Consider the following 25,366-nt stretch of genomic DNA (forward strand, 5'->3'; position numbering starts at 1 on the left):
CCTCATCCCCAGCCCCATCCCAGAGCCTGCATCCCCAGCCAAGCCCTGACCCCCTCCTGCACTCCAACCCCTGCCCCAGCCCTGAGCCCTGACACCCTGAACCCCTCATTCCCAGCCCCACCCTACAGCCCTCACCCCAACCCTCTGCCCCAGCCTTGAGCCCCTCCCACACCCCTCATCCCCAGCTCCGTTGCGTTGTGGGCATCAACAATTTTCTTCAACTGGGTCACCAGAAAAAAAAAGTTTGAAAACCACTGGTTTAGAACACTGGAGAGCTGAGTATAGAGCAGTAGGCTCAAGTTACTTATGGACTCATGGGTAAGTACTGCTAGTCTTCCCTTTAACCGATGCCCTGTTATGGAGCTGAGGCTTAGAATAATCTCTTCCCCAGTTTGAACTTCCTTGCAGGGTGGGTAGGATGGCAAATGACTGCTTGTTTCAAAGTCATGACTGCTTCAGTTAATTATAGGATTTTTCATAATCTTCTTGAAGAAAGGAGATCACTTTAGGTTGCTTTCTAAAATGTGCAGAATCAGACTGTAGAGCCTACCAACAGCCTTAAGATTGTTCTATAGTGAACAGAGTCTGTCAACACCACACAGGCACAATTTTTACAGTGAAGACTTATTTATGGATTGATAAATACAGAACTCATTGGGACAATAAGGCACAACAGTTGACTACAATTACACAGGCAGAAGAAATAGAGAAACATCTTTTAAATAAGCAAATCAAAGCCTATAACATCTTGTGTACCTTTCCATGTTAACAGTCACATTCCTTTCCTTTTTACAATTCCTATTTTACATATGGTCATAAAACCAGAATGTTTCCTTCTTGTACAGAACAGGAATCTTTTACAATTCTCCAGCCTTACTATTGAATTGCAGTCTGAAAATTTCGAAGTGCAACATCTTTCTGCAACTCAAAAACAGAGTGTCTGAAGAATCCACTGAAGGATTCCTTAATACAATTAAGTAAAGGAACTAAAGAAATCCATTTGAGGGTTGAGTCTTAGCTCAATACTTACAGAAACTTACGTTAAACACATGATGTGGAGGTGTGTGTGGAAGCACTTAAACACTGATTCTTCCATAGAGATGGACCTCCAAGTCAACTCAAGACACTCCACTGGTACTGGTTGTCAGATCATTTGTTGACTTATCCACATGTGCACAAGAAGCTGTGTAGCCAATGAATTTGGAGGTTAACAACTGAACACATCCATTGCTTTTGAATCCTTGATTTAATATATAGTCTTGCTGTTAAGTTTTTAATTTAAAAAAGTTATCCTTTCAGTTGTGTTGGTTTCATAAAGATTTGTGGAAAGTATCTGATCAAAGTATTATACTCTAAAATCTCACCTTTTAATTTGAACTGGGATATACTAGGCAATTCCCTAAAAACAGTTGTATCTAAACTGCCATGAAAGTGTTCCAAGTGCAGCTAAACTAACACCCACAGTGCAGATCCACCAGCCAGGGTGGGGCTCAGATAGATGTTACCCAAAAAAAAAATCATTGGTTTTCAAATAATCTAAGGATTAATATGAAAGCAGCACAAGGTGTCACTAGAGCTATTACCACTGGATGGTGACAATGACATGAAATCAAACTTTGTGCATGGCTAGTTTTCTTGAATTATAAACACCGGTAAATAAATCTGCACTAATGAAAGCAGTAAATTGTGATGGTGGAGGTAAGAGTGCCCTGTGGGAAGGAACAGTCATACAGAAAAGCAACCTAGGGAGGGGTGTTTTGTGGTCCACTGGCAGTCAGAGCCTGCAAGCTGCTCTTAAGACAGCCACTTCTGCACCTGGTACTGGGGTAGTTTGAGGGATCACTAGGTGGAGTCCAGTTTGTTCCACAGAAGTTGCAACTACTGCAATCATGACAGATTACTCTCCCCACTGTGGATTAATTCTACAGAATCCAGTCACAGCATTTGAGACTGCTCAGAACTGGCACAGTATTCCCAATCCTACAGTCCTGGGAAAGAAGCTACATGACTTAAATGATTAATTTAAGGTCGCTCTAAAGGGCAAATCTGGAAAGAGGGAAGAAAGGTCTTAAAAAAACCAAGCAGTGAGCAAAAAAGGCAGCTCTGTTGCACTAGCATGGGAAGGAAAAAGGCAGTGCTACTGACATCTAGGACTTACTGAAGGAATGATTTAGCTGAAGTTTGTTTCACACTATACACTACTCCCAGTAAAAAAAATTCAGATGGCTTTTCTGTGGGATCTCACCCCCTTTTTGGCTTCCTAGATGTAGAGCTCCAGAAGAATAAGTTTGCAGCAGCAATACATAGGAAGGAAAGGCGATCATTATAGTCATACAGCAATGCAGAGGAAAAATCTGAAATAGGGACTTTTTAATGCTCCATTCCAAGCTGCACTGCAGCCACTTCCCTTTGTTCCTGCTACACAGGGAATGTTCACCTTTGTGGAACAAGCTGGTGAGGGATTGCAGATGTGTTTTTCCATGTACCAGTAGCAATGCACTATGGAAAGATGGTGGGGAGAAAATGGAGTTCTAGTCCTTAGAAATTAGGAGTGGTAAGGAATGGGTCTCCCATCCATCAGTGAAGAAATCGAATGCTCATTTTCTGCTCTACATCCACCTTCTCCAAAACCTGCAATAAAACCAAGAGACAGCTGGTTAAGTCACTTATGTACACAGTTCTGTTCCAGTTAAAATGTTGAATGATATTAAAAAAGCAAGCAAAAGGAGTATGGGGCATGCTGGCAAGCCAGTCTTTCATCTGGAGGCTGCTAATGCTGTGCCCCAGAAGCTAAGCTTTCCTTTTAAAAATTAAGAAAACCACAATGTGAACCAAGTGTAACTAATATAGTAATAGCGGCAAAGAGTCCTGTGGTACCTTATAAACTAACAGATGTATTGGAGCATAAGCTTTCGCGGTTGAATACCCACTTGGTCAGATGCGTGTAGTGGAAATTTCCAGAGGCAGGTATAAATATGCAAGCAAGAATCAGGCTAGGGATAACAAGGTTAGTTCAATCAGGGAGGATGAAGCCGTCTTCTAGCAGTTGAGGTGTGAACACCAAGGGAGGAGAAGCTGCTTTTGTAGTTGGCTAGTCATTCACAGTCTTGGTTTAATCCTGAGCTGATGGTGTCAAATTTGACAATGAACTGAAGCTCAGCAGTTTCTCTTTGAAGTCTGGTCCTGAAGTTTTTTTTGCTGCAGGATGGCTACCTTTAAATCTGCTATTGGGTGTCTAGGGAGGTTGAAGTGTTCTCCTACAGGTTTTTGTATATTGCCATTCCTAATATCTGATTTGTGTTCATTATTCACCCACGAAAGGTTATAGTTCAATACATCTGTTAGGCTATAAAGGCGCCACAGGACTCTTTGCTGCTTTTACAGATCCAGACTAACACGGCTACCCCTCTAATACTAATATAGTAATGTCAATCTCCAGACAGCCAGGAACAGCTAAGAAGTGTGGACTATCCTCCTTTGTTAAGAGGTTGTCACATGAGTTAAAGGTTAACAAGTATCAACACTACACAGTAGAACCTCAGAGTTACAAACTGACTTGTCAAGCACACTCCTCATTTGGAACTAAAAGTACGCAATCAGGTAGCAACAGAAACAAAACCAAATACAGTACAATACTTTGTTAAACTTCTAAAAAATAAAAAGTTTAAAAAAAGATTTGACAAGGTAAGGAAATGGTTTCTGTGCTTGTTTCGTTTAAATTAAGATGGCTAAAAGCATTTTTCTTCTGCATAGTCAAGTTTCAAAGCTATATTAAGCCAATGTTGAGTTGTAAACTTTTGAAAGAACAAAACGTTTTGTTCAGCATTAAGAACATTTCAGAGTTACGAACAACGTCCATGCCCGAGGTTTTATCATTTTTCACTACTGGACAAGGTATATGGGCTTGTCTACATCAGGAATTTGACTGGCACAGATACAGAAGAATAATTACTCTGCTTTAGTTATGCTAATATAATTCCCCTGGGTGATTATTTAATAACATGGAGTAATTATTCCGCTATAACTGTGCCAGCCAATTTCCCCATGTAGGCAAGCCTCAAGGAAGGAAGTGGATTATCTTTTTCTGATCTACTGTGATCGGAGTCTCATTTTGGGATCTCAAATGGACCTTGGAAGACCATTATATTTTCCCTAGTTTGACTCCTGGCACAGGCCATTTAACTCTCTCCCACGAGAAAGTTACCCTTGTGGTGGGCCTCTTGCCTGAAAATCTGCTTGACTAAAAATTCAAAAAACAGATCCAGCTACATAACCTCAGAAGAAAAAGTTCACAGAAGAGGTATACAGGCTGATTATGAGGGATTATACGCTGGCAGCACAGCCCCAGAAGTGAACCCTGCCCTTCAAGAGGCTATGATCTCATTCCCTCTGCTAGGGCACAGGGGAATTATGATATACTGGGAAGGACTGCTACACTAACTGCAAAAATGAAGGGTAGTATCTTTTTGGCTCATTTCCAACTGTTTATGTAACTGCTCAGTGATGACCACATTCAATCACTTCCTGTAATTCAAAAGGTTAATTCCCAACCTTGACAAACTCTGTGAAGGAGATGGCACTGTCTCCATCCTGATCAGCCTCCTGGATTGTCCTGTCAGCAATACTGCCCAGCTGCTCGTCTGAAATGTTTACACCAACCATCATCCGCAATACCTGCAAGATACAGAAAGCCCAGGAAGTCTGAATATCACTATATAAATAACCTTTAAGCTAAGAGTGTTATGGGAAGATTATTCTGAAAGTCTTGTGCAGAGTTTATGCACAGTACTCGGAACAAGGATACCATCCAAGTAGCAACTCTGTGTAAATAGAACACAGCAGGACCCTTGTTACTGTCTGGAAATGTTTTCTATGATCAAGATTTTCAGTTCCTCTTGTACACCAAACCTATTGACCAAAATTGCCTCCACACAAGTACAGAATATACAAGGATGCCTTTATGTGCCCCCTGAACAGAAGTGCAAGCTTCTTCCTCATTCCCAAAAAAGTGGAATTCAAAAAAGAGCTCCTACAAAGTGAGTGAATAGGATTCTCGGAATAATTTTTTTTTTAAATCTGGTAGTTTCAACTATTTTTCACAAGACTGACAACTGCTTGATTTGACCTTTCCCTGTTTAGGTTTGTTTGGTTGCTTTCTGAAGCCTTGCAAGTTGCTAATATGCAATCAAAACTGCACTAGTCAGCTCTTCTCCTTCCTGCCAGTTTGTAAGGTGCTTTTCTGTGCTGAAGACAGAAGTGAGCAGTTTTGATCAAATGCAGTTCCTTGCTCAACATGAGCCACAAATTACTGCCTACTTGGCAAGATTAGTAGAATGCAGTTACTCCCAACTCAAATCTAGCCTGATATGCAGATCCATGCCATTACAGTACTTATTTCTTGTTGCTTTTCTCCATCCAGGAGGAAGGCAACAAAAGCTTTATCCCCATGGGAAAAAACTGATCAGATAAACTAATCCACCTCAAAAAACAGACCCATACCTAGTCTTGTTGTCCCGGCCATAAAAACTAAGTATGGTGGGGTTTTTTGTAGGGGCAGGTTACATCTGCTCATCTGTGTTCCAATGGAAGTATAGTCATCCATAAATAATCAAACATGTTAAAAATTAACCTAATGCTCTGCTGAAGTTTTTGATGGAGTACGAAGTCTATGCTCTTACTGGAGATTGAAAGACAAGTCACCATATTTTTGAAGCTACAGGTAGGCAGAGTCCAGTCAGCCATACATTTTTGAATGGCCTGTAAAACTGGTCTAACCACAGTTGCTTGCAGATGCTCCAACTGTTAGATCAAAGGCTGCCATTAGACTTCTTCCATATTCTAAAGCGGTTTTAGGTCGATGGAACATTTTTTGGGAAGGTCACCCAAGTGCCCAACTTCCAATAAAATCTTTCACATGTCAATGTGATGAGCAGGTCAATTTCACTCTTTTACAAAAAGCATTTTTAGGGAAAGAATTTCTTTAAGGGTTAAAGTTGCAAGCTCGGTCATCTAAAGACCAACGGACTCAATTTAAGTCCCATTCTAGCCCAAAGTGCTCTTTACCTGAAGGAGCTCATCTCGGGATATCTTGTCATCTTTATCCAGGTCATATAGTCGAAAAGCAACTAGAGGGAAGGTGAGAATGAGTCAGCTGAATTCAGGTACTATTTGTTCACCTTCCCCACCCACATACGTAAATTTAAATTTCATGCACTCAAAAACATGGTTGTCCGAAAGCTGGCAGCAATGTAGGTGTTGGGGTCATTAAAAAATGACCATTGATGTAAATATTAGACTACAGCTTTTCTAGGATCCTGTTAACTCTGAATTATATAATTCTATAAAACATTTTTCCCACCTACCACGATAATCAGTTTGTTCCTGCAATTTGCTAGTGTCTCAATATATGTAGTCCTTTTCAGAGGATTGCACATTATTGTCCAGAGACAACAGCCACTTAGAAGTTACCTTTCAAGATCAAACCAGTAGTCCATCTAGTTAAGTATCCAACGTGACATGGGTCAGTACTAGATTTACAGGAGGACACAGCAACCTCCATAATGGACAATTCTATAAATAGCCTGCTTGCAGGGGAAGTTTCTTTCTAACCCTGAAACATGAGTTTCTTTCTTTAATTCCATAAGGAATCATCTTTGCACTGTCACTTCTCTGACTGGCCTACACTTTGCCTTAAGTATATGGTCAAATCAGAGCCTAGAAAATGCTGATCAGAAGACTGCTGCAGACTACTTAGTATATAGGAGTAATTCACTTTCCACTCTGACCATACGCTTCAAGCAGAATAAGGAACAATCATGACAGGGGAGAGTGGGATGGAGGTGTGAAGATGAGTGGCAATACCATATCATATGAAGGACTGGAGAAATAGCAAGTGGTATGAGGAAGGGAACTGGAAGGCCCATTCATGGCTGGAATACTACTCTACTTCCAGAGAGCATCTCTCAGAACTGCTCTGACACCACAGCAACCTGTCATGAGACATTTAGGAAAGAGCTGAAATTAGTCCAGCATAATCAAGTCTCCAGAGTGAGCTCTGAGAATCTCTGTACGTAACGCCATTTTTACTAAGCTTCAACATATCCTACTAGCTTCTGAAATGGCTATGGCAGCCTCTGTTACAATCTACTACTTACAGGTTTTATAAGTCAGTTTGTATTTAAAAATAAGTACTGCAGTATGTCAGCTCAGTCAGTGTGTGTGTAGGGTCACTCTCTCAGGAAACATAAGGGTGGAAGACTAAAGAGCCAGGAGGCAAGGAATGGAATTGTCCAGATAGAGTGTGAAGTTCCTTACAGTGCAGCTTGTTACTCCGGCTGTTGAGTGGTTCTGGTCCATTCTGGTCTTTGCTTTTTTCATTATCTTCAATGGGTCGGAAGTGGGCCAAAGTCCTCATGAATCCACGGAAATTCACCTGGTCCTCTCTGCAAGGTATTACAACAGGTAAATTGTCTAAAATTTAGCATAATACAGGTTGTCTATTGCAGTTGTGAACTCAAGCTTCAGTGACCAAACAAGTCCCTTTGTGGTATTTCTGTAGGAGCAAGTTAATTGAGTGTTCTATAAATTTTTTATTTATATCCAGCAAGCCCTTGCCTTCTTGGTCTCCTTCAGTAGAGGGAAATTTCCTTGTGGTCATCCAGGAATTGCAAATGTTTTCAAGAGCAGTAGCAGAATTATTGGTGGATACATGATGCAATGTAGAGAGGAGGTATGGTCTGAGGTAGTAAAAAGAATCAAGATTTCTTAAGGTGAGGTTGGATAAGTCATTTAGTTTCTATAAAATAGGTACATTTACTCACCTCAAAACTGTTGTAGGGGGTTTAAGATTTCTAAAACATTTCAAAATTTCTTAGATGAAGCACAAAATGAGGAACCAAAATTTAGAAATGAACAAGGTTTGTGCAAGTAGAGTCTGAAAATCTCAGGCACTAGTTCTTTAAAGTGACGAACTTTGGGTGTCAAATTCGACACCTTAAAAGAGCTCTAAATTCAGGAAGTGTGAGATCCCACTTTCTCAAAATCATGCCCCTTTAAGGTGCCTCAAGTTGGGCAGCTCAGAAGTTCAGGAACCCCAAAATAATTTGTTGAAGTCTTGTACAAAGCTTTTTACTACAGGAAACCACACTACCTATGACCTCTCTTCTCAGGCCCTTTTTATCCAACAAAGGAGGAAGAAAGGCATAAGGCAATCTTGTTTTTCCCTTAGTGGGTCAACGCGGAGGAACTGGGGAGAAGGGTAGACATCTAACACACTGGACCAAAAAGGGAGTTCCAGGTACATGAGACAGCTTGGTAGGCAAAAGATAGGAGAACACAGAATGACACAAAGGTGCTCTGAACAAAGTGAAGTGGTTAGGAGACAGATGAAATGCAGTTTATGCCAGACATTCAAGGCAAGGAGCTTACTGAACTGGAGGGTGAGAAGCCAGTGAAGCAACTACAACCCATGCAGAGTGTAGTCAGAGTGACAGGCAAGAAAGATTTTGCAGCTGATTTCTGGACTGATCAGCTGGGGGTGTGTGGGGGAGGAGAACATGAGTAAGCCCAAAGGAAATTGCAAAAGACATCCAAGGGCTTGGACAAGGGTCTTGGCACTGGCAATAGGAATGGATAATTTTGGAGATTTGAAACAGTTTGATGGGAAGAGAAAGAAGAGTCTGGTTTTAGCCATGTTAAGTTTTAGCTGCTGGTATGGTATCCAAGATGTCAGATGCAGATTTGAGGATCAGTATTGAGGTGGCAGCAGAAGCCATGTAGTAGGTTGACATTACCTATTGAGAAAAGGCCCAGGACAAACCCCTACAGAGAAAGGGGAAGAGGAGGCATCCCCAAAGAAGATACTGAAGGATCAGACAGATACTAAAGTAATCTAGAAGAGCAGTGTCTCTGAATCCCAGAGAAAGTGTCTCTAGGAGGGTCCGACCGACCATAGGCACCAACTTCTGCTGGTGCTGGTGGGTGCTTGACTCCCCTCTGCCCCCCGCCCCCATTCCAACCCCTTCCCCAAATCCCTGCCCCGGCCCCACCTCTTCCCTTGAGTGCACCACGTTCCTGTTCCTCCTGGAGCTTGTTACACAGCAAAACAGCTGTTTTGCAGCGGCAAGTGCTGGGAGGTAGGTGGAGAAGTGGGGACATGGCACGCTCAGGGGAGGAGGTGGAGGCAAGGTGGGGCAGGGAGCTGGGCTGCCGGTGGGTGCAGAGCACTCATGGAGTCGGCACCTATGTGACTGACTACATCAAGACAGCAAGAAGAAAGAGGACAAAGAAGAGGCCTTACAGCTGATGGATTGACAGTCTGCCAAGCTGGAGACTGAGGTGCAGGACAACGCAGCTTACACTTGAAGAAAAAAAAGAGGACTTGTGGCACCTTAGAGACTAACATTTATTTGAGCATAAGCATCCGATGAAGTGAGCTGTAGCTCATGAAAGCTTATGCTCAAATAAATTTGTTAGTCTCTAAGGTGCCACAAGTCCTCTTTCTTTTTGCAGATACAGACTAACATGACTGCTACTCTGAAACCTTACACTTGAATGTCACTTTTCAGTGAAGTTGATGATCCTGGGAGGAAGGCAAGGTGGTTTAAAGAAAGTCCAAAGGTGGAGAACCAGACAATTAGGGAGTAAAGCTGCTTGATAAGAGATACTAGTGCTAGAAGTGAGTTTGTAGCTGATAAGTCTGTATTGTCTCCTCTATGCAGGGTTGCTGTTGCCATATTGGTCTCAGGATATTAGAGAGAAGGTGGGAGAGGTAATAGCTTTCATTGGATTAACTTCAGTTAATGAGAGAGAAGCTTTCAAGCTTACACAGAGCTGTTCTTTAGGTCTGGAAAATATATTCAGCATCACAGCTAACTACAAGGTGGATCAGACTGTTTAACATAAGTAGTTGACACCATAGGCGCCAACTCCGTGGGTGCTCTGGGGCTGGAGCACCCACAGGGAAAAATTAGTGGGTGCTGAGCACCCACCGGCAACCAAGCTCCCCTCATCCCCCACCCCATCTCATCCTCCCCGCTCCTCTGCTTATCTCCCAGCACTTCCCACCTGGCTGCTGCCAAACAGCTGTTTGGCAGCTTTAGCACACTCCAGGAGGGAGGAGGAGGAGCAGGAGGTGGGGAAAGAGGCGGGGTTGGGGCAGGGATTTGGGGAAGGAGTTGGAATAGGGGTGGGGCCTCATGGAAGAGATGGAGTGGGGGGAAGGCTGAGCACCCACATGAAAGAAAGTCAGCGCCTATGGTTAACACATTTCAAGTCTCTTGGACTGTCACCAGAGGCATTCAGCAGCAAGATAACAGGAATGGAGAATAGGTTAACATGTGAACCAGAACTGAGTATTGATTAAGGATCATAACACCCTGATAAGGTAGGCAAGTGTCCCCATATTACAGATTGGAAACCATACAAAAAAGATGTTAAGTGACTGCCCAAAGTCGCACAGCAAATGTATGGGAAGACTGAAGATAGAATCCAGGTATCCAATTCCTACTCCCATGCTTTAACCATAAACATACCTCTGATTAGAACTTTGCAATGTTTGTCACAAAACTTGTAGACCATTTGGAAATGCATTCAATAGGAACTTACCCCTCTGGGAAAAAGGCATTAATAATCCGGTCTCCCAGGGGGTTGATGGCAAGCTCAGGAATCCGTTGGAAGTCTTCACGGCTAAGGGAAGCAAGAATATGAGAGTCTTCATAAACTTAGCTGTAGAGAAAGTTGCATAAAGACTGAGTAAAGTCTAATGAGAGGATCCACAATACAGTACATCCATTTGGATTTTACTTCTTCAGCAAAGTACTTTGCTGTTTGCTTTCCAACCATAATAGTGCAATAGCTGTTAAAAGTTTATTAATGGCACCAAGACAAGGAGAATAGTGCTGAGTTTGTATTACATTACATGCCTATAATAGTGCTAATTTATCAAGTTAATAGCACTTCTCAGATACAGTGAATACCAATTTATGCAAGAATCATAGAATCATAGAATATCAGGGTTGGAAGGGACCCCTGAAGGTCATCTAGTCCAACCCCCTGCTCGAAGCAGGACCAATTCCCAGTTAAATCATCCCAGCCAGGGCTTTGTCAAGCCTGACCTTAAAAACTTCCAAGGAAGGAGATTCCACCACCTCCCTAGGCAACGCATTCCAGTGTTTCACCACCTTCTTAGTGAAAAAGTTTTTCCTAATATCTAATCTAAACCTCCCCCACTGCAACTTGAGGCCATTACTCCTCGTTCTGTCATCTGCTACCATTGAGAACAGTCTAGAGCCATCCTCTTTGGAACCCCCTTTCAGGTAGTTGAAAGCAGCTATCAAATCCCCCCTCATTCTTCTCTTCTGCAGGCTAAACAATCCCAGCTCCCTCAGCCTCTCCTCATAAGTCATGTGTTCCAGACCCCTAATCATTTTTGTTGCCCTTCGCTGGACTCTCTCCAATTTATCCACATCCTTCTTGTAGTGTGGGGCCCAAAACTGGACACAGTACTCCAGATGAGGCCTCACCAATGTCGAATAGAGGGGGACGATCACGTCCCTCGATCTGCTCGCTATGCCCCTACGTATACATCCCAAAATGCCATTGGCCTTCTTGGCAACAAGGGCACACTGCTGACTCATATCCAGCTTGTCGTCCACTGTCACCCCTAGGTCCTTTTCCGCAGAACTGCTGCCTAGCCATTCGGTCCCTAGTCTGTAGCGGTGCATTGGATTCTTCCGTCCTAAGTGCAGGACCCTGCACTTATCCTTATTGAACCTCATCAGATTTCTTTTGGCCCAATCCTCCAATTTGTCTAGGTCCTTCTGTATCCTATCCCTCCCCTCCAGCGTATCTACCACTCCTCCCAGTTTAGTATCGTCCGCAAATTTGCTGAGAGTGCAATCCACACCATCCTCCAGATCATTTATGAAGATATTGAACAAAACCGGCCCCAGGACCGACCCCTGGGGCACTCCACTTGACACCGGCTGCCAACTAGACATGGAGCCATTGATCACTACCCGTTGAGCCCGACAATCTAGCCAGCTTTCTACCCACCCTATAGTGCATTCATCCAGCCCATACTTCCTTAACTTGCTGACAAGAATACTGTGGGAGACCGTGTCAAAAGCTTTGCTAAAGTCAAGAAACAATACATCCACTGCTTTCCCTTCATCCACAGAACCAGTAATCTCATGATAAAAGGCGATTAGATTAGTCAGGCATGACCTTCCCTTGGTGAATCCATGCTGGCTCTTCCTGATCACTTTCCTCTCATGCAAGTACTTCAAGATTGATTCTTTGAGGACCTGCTCCATGATTTTTCCAGGGACTGAGGTGAGGCTGACTGGCCTGTAGTTCCCAGGATCCTCCTTCTTCCCTTTTTTAAAGATTGGCACTACATTAGCCTTTTTCCAGTCATCCGGGACTTCCCCGGTTCGCCACGAGTTTTCAAAGATAATGGCCAATGGCTCTGCAATCACAGCCGCCAATTCCTTCAGCACTCTCGGATGCAACTCGTCCGGCCCCATGGACTTGTGCACGTCCAGCTTTTCTAAATAGTCCCTAACCACCTCTATCTCCACAGAGGGCTGGCCATCTCTTCCCCATTTTGTGATGCCCAGCGTAGCAGTCTGGGAGCTGACCTTGTTAGTGAAAACAGAGGCAAAAAAAGCATTGAGTACATTAGCTTTTTCCACATCCTCTGTCACTAGGTTGCCTCCCTTATTCAGTAAGGGTCCCACACTTTCCTTGGCTTTCTTCTTGTTGCCAACATACCTGAAGAAACCCTTCTTGTTACTCTTGACATCTCTCGCTAGCTGCAGCTCCAGGTGCGATTTGGCCCTCCTGATTTCATTCCTACATGCCCGAGCAATATTTTTATACTCTTCCCTGGTCATATGTCCAACCTTCCACTTCTTGTAAGCTTCTTTTTTATGTTTAAGATCCGCTAGGATTTCACCGTTAAGCCAAGCCGGTCGCCTGCCATATTTACTATTCTTTCGACTCATCGGGATGGTTTGTCCCTGTAACCTCAACAGGGATCTACCAAACAAAAAAAAAAAGAAAATCTACCAAACAATTTTAGTTAGTTATCCCTCTAGAATGATTGGACAATACACAACTACAGGAAAAGAAAGCAACATAATGAAAAGCAAGTAACAACTAAAGTAAATTTGTTTAGCAACAGAGTCACTTGAGTTGGAAGGAATTTTAGATTAGTTCATCTGGAGCGATGTATCACAGTCTTGATATCACCAAAAGCCACTAATCAATGTTCAGGTTTTAATTTCTTTCTGTCTGGACCCTTTGTTGTCTGATCAAGATATTTAAATAATGCTGTGGAAATGAAACTTGAGCTTGTTTCAAACAGGAAGCGTTCCCTGCTTTAGAACACTAGCAGTTTTCTATAGGCACCCATCGAAACTAAATAAGGTCAGGCTTGACAAAGCCCTGGCTGGGCTGATTTAATTGGGGATTGGTCCTGCTTTGAGCAGGGGGTTGAACTAGATGACCTCCTGGGGTCCCTTCCAACCCTGACATTCTAGGATTCTATGAAGTATCTGTGCTGCTTAAAAACTACACTGGTAAACAAAGTTACGTTAGTATAAAAGAGTTTGTACTTGTGTAGCTTATTCAAATTAAGAATGCAAAATAAACAACAGTTTAAAGCACCGTTATAGTTATACTGCTAGGTTTGTAAAAAAAGTTCAACCAGTATAACAGTTGGTAATTGGTACTAGACTTCCTTATTCATTTAGGCCTGTAGCTGGAAAGGTATTAACGCATTAATTAGTGGTAGAGGCCAAGATGTACTAAAATGCTGGTTGAAAGTTTAAACACATTTTCGCCAAGAAGCGATTTCAAACTCTTCCTTGTTGGGTGCCCAATTTGTGACCTTGTGCCAGATTTGCAGAAATACTAAACACCGACAATTCCACTTGAAATCAACGGGAGCTCTGGGCACTCAGCCCTTCTGAAATTCAACTAAAAGGTCTCAAGTTGGGCACCCAAGAACTAGTTGCTTTTGAAAACTGTCTTAAGCAAATGAAGTGGTGATACAGATGACAGTCAGTTCAAGCTTTTCTAAGCACCAGGCCTAGTAATGCAGGAATCTGAACATGAGGACGTTCTGGAGACAATTGTGAGCTACCACTTCACAGAACTATAAACATTAGACAGAAAGAGACCTATGGAGTCTAGTCTCACCTATTGTCAGTGGGAACTGCTCCCCACAATGTTCTCTAGTGCTCTTCCAGTCTAGTTTTAAAATTTCTCCTGCTGTTGCTATACTTGAGGACCCAGTTGTAGTGTAACTATTGCTGGGGTCCCAATCTAAGTTCCCTCTAAGCTGTGCGGTCATGCAGCTGCCTCTCCCCCAGCATGGATCTGCCGTGGCAGGGGAGAGGAGCCCCTCCCAACCCTTGGCTCAGGCCAGGCCTGCCCGAGCTGCTGCAGCCAGGGAGAGGCGCCTCTCCCCCAGCCCCGAGCTGCTGTGGCAAGAGAGGGCTGGGGGGAGGCGGGGGAAGGAGAGTCCTCTCTTCCCCGTGCAGCCCCAGGGCAGCCTGCACCCCAAACCCCTCATCCCTGGCCTCACCCCTGTGCCTGCACCCCAGTCCTCTTCCCCAGACCCGAGCCCCCTCCCACACTCCAAACCCCTCATCCCCAGCCCCACCCCAGAGCCCGCACCCCCAGCCAGAGCCCTCATCCCCCCCACACTCCAACCCTCTGTCCCAGCCCAGAGTCCCCTCCTACACTCCAAACCCCTCGGCCCCACCTCATGAATTTTGTTATGTGCACCAATATGGAGACGATGTGTCACACACTGCCTCCATACTGGGTGCACATAACAAAATTCATTCCACACATGTATGTAAAAAATTAGAGAGGACACTGGTCCCAATTATAGTATATTTGTCATAACATGGTTAAAACAGTGTGATCTTAGTTAAAAAAATTGGTCATTTCCCCACTGTACTCTGTCTCTGAACAATGCTACTGCCCTGTGCATGCCCATGCCTGTGTTATGCTTCAGAGACATGATTAAGACGCACCTATACATCAAAAATAGATAGCCATGTTGTAACTCAACCCCCTCAATATGGTTGTATTTGAAATAGACAAGGGGCACAGCACACAGATGCTGTGAAGCCAAGATGCAGTGAAGCATCTACACTGGGATAAAAGCCATTTTAACTACAGTGCTTTGGCTCAAATTCCAATGTGTAAGGCCCTACCAAATTCACAGTCCAGTTTGGTCAATTTCACGATCATAGGATTTTAAAAATCAAATTTCATGATTTCAGTTATTTAAATCTGAAATGTCGTGGGGTTGTAATTGTAGTGGTCTTGACCCGAAAAGGAGCTGGAGTGGCAAGGCGGAGGGTCACAAGGTTATTTTAGGGGGGTTGCAGTACTGTTACCCTTACTTCTGCACTGCTGCTGCGGGCGCTGCCTTCAGGCTGGGTGCCTGGCCAACAGCTGCTGCTCTCCACCCAGCTCTGAAGACAGTGTCGTAGTAAGAGTGGCAATATTGCACCGCTCCTAAAATAACGTTGTGACCCCCCTTCAACTTTTTTGGGTCAGGACCCCCAATTTGAGAAAAGCTGGTCTCCCCCATGAAATCTGTATAGTATATGGTAAAAGCACACAAAAGACCAGATTTCATGGTCTGTGACGCATTTTTCATGGGTGTGAATTTGGTAGGGCCCTACCAATTGTATACAAGCCACTGAAATCAACTACTCCCACATCCTGTCTAGAATTTTCCATTGACATAACGTCAGATTCCTTGCTTGTTAAATTTCAGCTTCAGAGAATTTACATTCAACATTTCAGCCTCATGTTGTGCCTGGTTTATGGTAAGAGTTTAACAATTAACTACAAGTAACCCCTAGGTTTCAAATCCACTTCTATTTTTGCTCATTAAGGGGACATTATGGGGTAGGTATTATAATTGGAATAGCTGTAACAGCCATAAAAATAACTGAATGCAGAGAGGCAAGTTGTACCTCATTTTATACACCCAAGGCCCCTCAGAGTCATTAGGGACCTACTTCACCTGGCTGAGGCCGGAGCCTACAGGAAATCGGATGTTCTATTTCTTCCTTATTCATGGGGCCATAGCAGCAGGCTTCTCCCAATGAGACTTTCCAGGAACCTTTTTCTACTATAACCTTGCTTAAAGGTTGTTTTGCCTATGATCTTTAACTGCAAATTGGTTAGTCTGCATAATAAAGAGTGTCCATGACATTTTTCAGTACTAAACAAGAGTTTCTGCTGCAAACAATTAGTAGCTTCTAGGTAGGCTATGCATTTCTAAGCTGTGGGATGTGTCTTCTGAAGGGAACACAAGAGCCCAACATGGGGGACACACCCATCTCATTGCCTTGTCCCAAGCATCTGCAGGGCCATTGCTGGCCACTCATTCTTTCACCCGCTACTGCTCTTATGTTTGGTCTTCCTTGACTAGGTGGTCACACATAGTGCTGTTCCCCGATGTCTGACAAGAGAGGAAGCAGCACTGTATAGAACTGAGGAAAGAACTGAAGAGAGAATGTGACAGCAGTTGTGGGAGTAGATAAATGGAAGACAGTTCCCAAAAGTGAGGAAATGGGAAAGGGAGGAACTACTGGAGAAGTGGAGAGAGAAATAAGTGAAATAAAGGGAGGAGAAAACTGGCAAGGAGAGCAAAGCTTCGTCTATGCTGGTTACAAACACACAAACTTTGGGGGAAGTTTCCCTGTGTAGACCAGGCCAGAGAACTGGGAAACGTGTCAGAAGTGGAAGAAAGAATTAGAAAAGCAACGGGTAGAGAGGAAATGAAAAACAGAAAAAGCAGAAAAATACAAAGGAGATTATATGTGTAAATGAGTCAGGTGAGATGGGAGTGGCACTATACGCAAAAGCAAGCATAGAATCAAACATAGTAAAAAAATTGAGTGACTCAAAAAAAAAAAAAAGTGACTCATACACTACTGCAGAATCTCTACAGATAGAAATTCCATGCTTGAATAATAAGACTAGCAGTAGGATACACTACAGCCCACCTTACCAGGATGGTGAAGGTGAAATGCTCAGGGAGATTACTGGTTTTTCTGTTTTTGTAGCCTCTCTAATGGAGGATTTCAGCTGTTCCCATATTGAATGGGAACATGTCACCTCAGTACTGATACAGAGACAAAAATTTATACACACCATTAATGAGTGATTCTTGGAGAAGCTAGTCCTAGAAGCCATGAAGGGAGAGGGAATTTTGACTTAGGACTAAGTGACTCGCAGGATTTGGTCCAAGAAGTAACTATAGCTGAACCATTCAGTAATTGTGACCATAATGTAATTAAATTTAACATCCTTGAAGAGGGAAAATACCAAAGAAACCCACCACAGTAGTGTTTAACTTCAAACAGGGGAACTACATAACATTGAGGTGGCTAGTTAAACAGAAATTAAAAGGAATAATCACAGAAGTAAAATGCCTGCAAGCTGCATGGAAACTTTTCTAAAAATACTCAGAGGCTCCAACTATATGTATACCCCCAAATTTAAAACCAACAAAAAATCTGTAGTATGAGGGTCAAAAAATGCCATCATGGATAAACAAAGTAAGAGGTGGTTAAGGACAAAAGGACATCCTTTAAAAATTTGAAGTCAAATCCTACTGAGCAAGAAAAAAAGGAGCATAATCTCTGGCAAGTCAAGTATGATTAGGCAGTCGTCTTAGTAATGCACCACCCCCCCTTGCAGCTCCCAATGGCCAGGAATGGGGAACTGTGGCCAATGGGAGCTTCAGGGGAGGTACCTGCAGGCGAGGGCAGCGCACAGAGCCCTCTGCCCTCCCCTCCTCCAGGGACATGGTGCTAGCCGCTTCGGGTGCGGGGCTGGGGCCGGGGCCTGCCTTAGCCTCACTGCGTGCTGCTGCCACCCCGTCACCGCTCCATGTAAGCGGTGACAGGCTGGAGCCCGCACCCCGGTCCCCTGCCGCACCCCAACCCCCTGCCGCACCCCAACCCCCTGCCGCACCCCAACCCCCTGCCCTGAGCTGTTTCCTGCACATCGCACCCCCTCCCACACCACCTCCTGCACCCAACCCCCTGCCCCAGCCCTAAATTCATGGTCGTGCATGCAATTTTCCCACCCAGATGTGGCCCTCTGGCCAAAAAGTTTGCCCACAACTGGGTTAGATGATAAAGACAAAATATAATGCCACTGTAGGAATCCCATGGCACACCCACACCTTGAATACTCCACGCAGTTTTGGTCAACCCATCTCAAAAAAGAGGTCTGAACTGAAAAAAGTATCGCGAAAGGCAACAAAGGTAACTGGGGGTATGGAACAACTTCCATATATGAGAGATTAAAGAACTGGGACTGTTCATCTTAGAAAAAAAGATGACTAAGAGGGGATATGATAGAGGCCTATAAAATCACGAATGGTGTGGAGAAAGTGAATAGGAAGTGTTATTTACTCTTTACAACACAAGAACTAGGGGGTCACCCAATTAAAGTAACAGGCAGCAAGTTTAAAACATAAATACTTCACACAACGCAGTCAGCTAGAATTCATGGCCAGGGGATGTTGAAGGTCGAAAGTATAACTGGGTTAAAAAAAATTAGATAAATTCCTGCAGGATAGGTCCACCAATGGCTATTAGCAAAGATGGCCACGGATGCAAGCCCATGCCCTGGGGAAGGAAGAATCACGCAGTAATTGCCCTGTTCTGTTCATTTCCTCTGAATCATCTAGCACTGGCCATTATCAAAAGACTGGATACCATTGGTCTCATCCAGTATGGCCATACTTATATTCTAGATGTGGTATTTGCATCAGAGCACGAAAGAAACAGTAAATTTATTTTAGATAAAACTAGAATCCCTCTTCCCCCTAGTACGTGTGAAACATGTCCCCACACACACACACACTCCAACCAATTTCATAGAATCATAGAAGATTAGGGTTGGAAGAGACCTCGGGAGGTCATCTGGTCCAACCCCCTGCTCAAAGCAGGGCCAGCACGAACTAAATCATCCCAGCCAAGGCTTTTATTAAGCTGGGCCTTAAAAACCTAAGGATGGAGGTTCCACCACTTCCCTAGGTAACCCATTCCAGTGCTTCATCACCCGTTTAGTGAAATAGTTTCTTAATATCCAACCTTTGGGCCAAAAGAAATCTGATGAGGTTCAATAAGGATAAGTGCAGGGTCCTGCACTTCGTACGGAAGAGCCCAATGCACAGCTACAGACTAGGGACCGAATGGCTAGGCAGCAGTTCTGCGGAAAAGGACCTAGGGATGACAGTGGACGAGAAGCTGGATATGAGTCAGCAGTGTGCCCTTGTTGCCAAGAAGGCCAATGGCATTTTGGGATGTATAAGTAGGGGCATAGCGAGCAGATCGAGGGACGTGATCGTTCCCCTCTATTCAACATTGGTGAGGCCTCATCTGGAGTACTGTGTCCAGTTTTGGGCCCCACACTACAAGAAGGATGTGGATAAATTGGAGAGTCCAGCGAAGGGCAACAAAAATGATTAGGGGTCTGGAACACATGACTTATCAGGAGAGGCTGAGGGAACTGGGATTGTTTAGTCTGTGGAAGAGAAGAATGAGGGGGGATTTGATAGCTGCTTTCAACTACCTGAGAGGTGGTTCCAGAGAGGATGGTTCTATACTATTCTCAGTGGTAGAAGAGGACAGGACAAGGAGCAATGGTCTCAAGTTGCAGTGGGGGAGGTTTAGGTTGGATATTAGGAAACACTTTTTCACTAGGAGGGTGGTGAAACACTGGAATGCGTTACCTAGGGAGGTGGTAGAATCTCCTTCCTTAGAAGTTTTTAAGGTCAGGTTTGACAAAGCCCTGGCTGGGATGATTTAATTGGGGATTGGTCCTGCTTTGAGCAGGGGGTTGGACTAGATGACCTCCTGAGGTCCCTTCCATCCCTGATATTCTATGATTCTAACCTAGATCTTCCCCACTGCAGCTTGAGACCATTGCTCCTTGTTCTGTCATTTGCCACCACTGAGAACAGCTTTACTCCATCCTCTTTGGAACCCCGCTTCAGGTAGTTGAAGGCTGCTATCAAATCCCCCCTCACTCTTCTCTTTTGCAGACTAAGTAAGCCCAGTTCTCTCAGCCTCTCCTCATAAATCATATGTCCCAGACCCCTAATCATTTTCATTGCCCTCTGCTGGACGCTCTGATTTGTCCAAATCCTTTCTGTAGTGTGGATGCAGTACTTCAGATGTGTCCTCACCAGTGCTGAATAATCACTTCCCTTGATCTGCTGGCAATGCTCCTACTAATACAGCCCAATATGCAGTTAGCCTTCTTGGCAACAAGGGCCCACTGCTGACTCCTCCAGCTTCTCGTCCACTATAATCCCCAGGTCCTTTTCTGCAGAAATGCCATTTAGCCAGTCGGTCCCCAGCCTGTAGCTGTGCATGGGATTCTTCAGTCTTAAGTGTAGGACTCTGCACTTGTCCTTGTTGAACCTCAGATTTCTTTTGGCCCAATCTTCCAATTTGTCTAGTTCACTCGGGACCCTAACCCTACCCTCCAGCATATCTACCACTCTCCCCAGCTTAGTGTCATCCGTAGACTTGTGAGGGTGCAATCCATCCCATCATCCAGATCATTAATGAAGATGTTGAACAAAAACAGCCCCAGGGCAGATCCCTGGGGGTACTCTGCTTGATACTGGCTGCCAAATAGACATTGAGCCATTGGTCACTACCAGTTGAGCCAGACGACCTAGCCAAATTTCAATCCACCTTTAGTCCATTCATCCAATCCATACTTTAACTTGCTGGCAAGAATACTGTGGGAGACCATGTCAAAAGCTTTGACAAAGTCAAGACAATCACGTCCACTGCTTTCCCCATATCCACAGAGCCAGTAATCTCATCATAGACGGCAGTCAGATTGGTCAGGCATGACTTGCCCTTGGTGAATCCATGTCGACCATTCCTGATCACCTTCCTCTCCTCCAGGTGCTTCAAAATGGATTCCTTGAGGACCTGCTCCATGATTTTTCTAGAGACTCAGGAGAGGCTGACTGGTCTGTAGTTCCCTAGATTCTCTTTCTTCTCTTTTTTAAAGATGGGCACTATATTTGCCTTTTTCCAGTTGTCCGGGACCTTTCCTGATCACCATGGGTTTTCAAAGATAATTGCCAAAGGCTCTGCAATCACATCAGCCAACTCCCTCAACACCTTTGGATGCATTAGATCTGGCCCCATGAACTTGTGCATGTCCAGCTTTTCTAAATAGTCCTTAACCTATTCTTTCACCACTGAGGGCCGCTCACCTCCTCCCCAGACTGTGCTGCCCAGTGCAGCAGTCTGGGAGCTGACCTTGCTTGTGAAGACTGAGGCAACAAAAAAAAAACAACAAAAAAAAAAACACACATTGAGTACTCCAGCTTTTTCCACTGTTACTGAATGGAGGGGGTAACCTAGTAAGGGCCCCACACTTCCCCTGACCACCTCCTTGTTGCTAACATACCTGTAGAAACCCTTCTTGTTACCCTTCATATCCCTTGGTAGCTGCAACTCCAGTTGTGCTTTGGCCTTCCTGATTACACCCCTGCATGCTCAAGCAATTTTTTTATACTCTTCCCTAGTCATCTGTTCAAGTTTCCACTTCTTGGAAGATTCCTTTTTGTGTTTAAACTCACTGAAGATTTCTGTTAAGCCCAGCTGGTCGCCTGCCATATTTGGTATTCTTTCTGCACATCGGTATGGTTTGTTCCTGCACTCTCAATAAGGCTTCTTTAAAATACAGCCGGCTTTCCTGGACTCCTTTCCCCTCCTCATATTAGCCTCTCGGGGGATCCTGCCCATCAGTTCCGAGGGATGGAAAGTCTGCTTTTCTGAAGTCCAGGATCTGTATTCTGCTGCTCTTTCTTCCTTTTGTCAGGATCCTGAACTCTACCATCTCATGGTCACTGCTACACAAGTTGCCACCCACTTCTACTTCACCTACCAATTCTTCCCTGTTTGAGAGCAGCAGGTCAAGAGGAGCATGGCTCCTAGCTGGTTCCTCCAGCACTTACACAAGGAAATTGTCCCCAACACTGTGTGTGTGCGCACGCACGCTTTGAATAGCCTGGAATAGCTTGCTCTCACCAGTTCAGAGAACTGGTGGTGTTTCAACCTGAATTAGTTTGTGTGGACACAGACTTCTTGAAGTGATTCAACTTGTCCTCTCACTTTCTCACAAGGCCAGTGAAAAGTTCTCCAGAATGTACTGTTTGTGAACTGTACCCAGTGCTTTGCCATTTGTTTAATATGGTGATAGTGTGGAAACATAATAAGAGTGCAATTTTTTTTTTTTAACTGAATCAATGTGACTAGTGGGCATACTGAACTCTTCGTACCTAACAGTTCAATTCTCTAATATAGAAGTTGTCACTTAGAGGTCACAGGAAGATCAATTTTCTATTAACTGTTGGCTCCAAGAGTGTTGGGAACTACCAACTTCAGCAGATACCTACTTGTCTAAAGCTTAAGACACCAGCAAAGTAATTGTGACATTTGACTGCACACCCAATTTATTTAGTTACCTCCTCACTGACACTCAAGCCTACCAGGCTATTTTGGCAACACTTATAGCTTATTACATCAATAAAGATTTAATTTGGATTCAGTAGTGAAAAAGGAGCTAAGCGGATCTTTTTTCATGCAGCTCAATTGCACCCAGATAAGTCATTTTAATTTAAGATAGGTGGGGAAGGATGGAAGACTTTCAGTTCTACTTCCCCTAAAGATTTATCCCCCTCATTTAAGAGGACTGTCTCTCAGGAGTAGAAAATGGAATTTAGAGATTAAGGGGCATAATAGCATGCAAGAAGGGGAAATGCTAGAACAGGGAGTGCATGAATACCAGTACCAATTATTTATGTCCTGCTCCCCACAATTTGGTTACAATGGTTTTTCAATACAGCTAGTTATCAAGTGTTAGAATGCGAAAAGATGACTTTTAGAAGTTTCTGTCCAGGATAAAGGTTTCATTGTTTAGATTTTATCCTGTGACTATTTCTCATTGCTCATAAGAGGACTGATGGTATTTCTTTCCTCTTTTGTCTTTCTCCAGAACAGGGGTTCAGATTATCTCAGGATGGGCTACATCTTAGACACAGCATCATGGACACTTCCCCTTCTGATCATGGTCACATGGACCACCTCCTCTACCAATTACAATCATGTAACATCCATGTGACAATAGCCATCACTTACAAACAGTAAATAGAAAGCTAATGCACTTTTTGCAGATTGAGAATAGTAAGATGGTAACTGAGAACCACTGGACCAGCTAGTTTTCTAGAGTAAGCATGGAAAGCTGGTGAACCGACTGGTCAAATCATGTCAGTTGACCACTGTCAAATATTGACAGATATCCAAGAAACAATGCCCTGATGTAGGCAGCAGCTACTTTTATTGATTGCATCATGGTGCCACTCATTTTTTAGGACTTCATTGTGTTTTTTTAGGTTTCTAAGTTAAAATAACTTGCCAACTAACTCATTTTCTGTAATAAGGCATAATTATTTAAGACCAAGCCTATGGGAGACCCTAAAGTCATTTGTTATTGTTACTGTTCTAATAGTGCTTTAAAATATTTGACAGGTGAACTGACCAACTCTGTTCTGTACCATGAGCAGTGTGCTGCACATCAGTGCTAATTTTCAGAATAGTAATTTATTCAACAAAGATTCAGTTTGATCTGAATCAATTTCTCTCCAAATTTTTTAAAACTGCCACTTAACCAAAAAACCCAAAACCAGTTGTTTGCCCAGATGTATTCCAGAGCTTGTGAATCTGACCTGGAATTGTGTAATTTTTCCCTTATTGGTTTAGTGGGAACTCACCTTTCTTATAAATTGAGTGTTGCAGAACCTCACATTTTGAGCACTGGAATAGAAAGGGAGTGCAATTCCAAAGTCACTCCTCTCTGGGACTAAATGTATTTAGAATCTCCCACTTTCTACCTTTGTCATAGTTTGTTCTAGATGTTTTTTTGGAGCACAGAGCTTCCTACTTCAGACTCCAAGACCTTATCAGCACTGGAAGTTAAACAGTTTTCTACAGTCACGTACATACCCTTTGAAACCAATGGTTAGGCCATAGACATGTGACAGGGAGTTTGATACTGCAGGAGTAGTTTAGTAATTATTCACCCTAGTAAAGACAAATGAACTCCCCTTTCCACAAAAACTTATACTCTTAAGCTACACTATTACAGACTGAGCTACAACTGGTAGTAATATATTTATTTGTATAGACTCAATAGATTAATTTTAAGCTTCAACAGAGGAAATAGGTGCGAATTGGATCCAAGAAAGTCTATTCTAGCAGCCACCACCTTCACATGCTAACTTTGATGTTTAAACTGTTGGGTAGAGTAAAAAAGGTTTATGTACATCTGTGCAGGTATTCAAGATTAACATGAAAATAGCTGGGGTTAGAAATGGTTTCCCAACACAGTACACTTCCCTGTTTAGCTTGAAGTGGAACTGGCAAACTTATGGACAAATGGCATTTCAACTCGTATGAAAATGTTCCTGAAAAATTCTCATTCTGGTAGAAACTAATTTTTTCTAACAAAAAAATGACTAAAAGCGTTTGGTTGTGTTTGTGTCCAATGCAACACTAAAATTTGCATCACGAAGTTAATGCATTTTCAAAGTTTGCCTGTGAAACGTTGCTAATTTTAGGTGAGTAGCTTCAATCATGTCCACTCCTTGGAAAGTGACAGCTTCAACAACCTTCCCATTACAATAGTATTTTGTCTCAGTCAATTGCTAACATGTCTTTGCCAACGAAAAAAATAAGACTAACACTACATTCTACCTTCTTATTCTAATAAGGATCACATCATTTTGCTTGGAGCTGAAGTCATTCAAAACAGATTTAGCATTCATCTTTTCAGGATGCAAACCCCCAAAAGCAACAGTTTACAGTAAACCATATCTCTAAAGTTTAAGAATAAGGCTGAACTGGAGCTATTTGCAAGGACCAAAGTGGACTAGATTCAACTGGGATCAAGGAGTCAATGATCTAGGTTATTCATTCTCAGACAGTGGTCCACAGGATGCAATCTATAGAGCACTTCCTGGAGGTCTGCAAATCGCTTTGTCAAAATTTTCACACCCTGAGAGATGTCTTACAGTGAAAAAAGCTGTGCACAGACTAGTGTACCTGAGCTAGCTTAAAGCCAACAATAGCAGCAAAGACAGTATAGCACTAACTTCAGTTTGTTTAGTACAGGCCTAGCACAGACTCTGGATAAGTATAGAGTGGGCTAGCAAACATTGAAGCCCATGCTGTGCTATCTTCACTGCACCTAGAAAAAGGAGGACTTGTGGCACCGTAGA

The 25,366-nt window shown here is 43.4% G+C and overlaps 1 protein-coding gene and 1 long non-coding RNA gene across 3 annotated transcripts in view; one reads left to right on the forward strand and one right to left on the reverse strand.

Annotated features, from left to right (window-relative positions):
- LOC144265836 (uncharacterized) overlaps positions 1 to 25,366 on the forward strand; it is a 33,894-nt gene that overhangs the window by 3,677 nt on the left and 4,851 nt on the right. The gene's annotated exons all lie outside the window — the stretch shown is intronic.
- Positions 609 to 25,366, reverse strand: part of CHP1 (calcineurin like EF-hand protein 1) — a 42,304-nt gene continuing 17,546 nt past the window's right edge. Inside the window, exons 3-7 of one of the 2 annotated variants that reach the window (XM_077818866.1) lie at positions 10,606 to 10,686; positions 7,315 to 7,442; positions 6,064 to 6,125; positions 4,552 to 4,674; positions 609 to 2,631 (exon numbers count right to left, since the gene is read on the reverse strand). In XM_077818866.1, the coding sequence (XP_077674992.1) occupies positions 2,578 to 2,631; positions 4,552 to 4,674; positions 6,064 to 6,125; positions 7,315 to 7,442; positions 10,606 to 10,686 (448 nt within the window). In that variant the 3' untranslated portion in view covers positions 609 to 2,577. The remainder of the gene's footprint in view (positions 2,632 to 4,551; positions 4,675 to 6,063; positions 6,126 to 7,314; positions 7,443 to 10,605; positions 10,687 to 25,366) is intronic. The other variant, XM_077818867.1, reaches the window with a different exon arrangement.

The sequence above is a fragment of the Eretmochelys imbricata genome, chromosome 6 (assembly GCF_965152235.1).
Source record: "Eretmochelys imbricata isolate rEreImb1 chromosome 6, rEreImb1.hap1, whole genome shotgun sequence".
Taxonomy (NCBI): domain Eukaryota; kingdom Metazoa; phylum Chordata; order Testudines; family Cheloniidae; genus Eretmochelys; species Eretmochelys imbricata.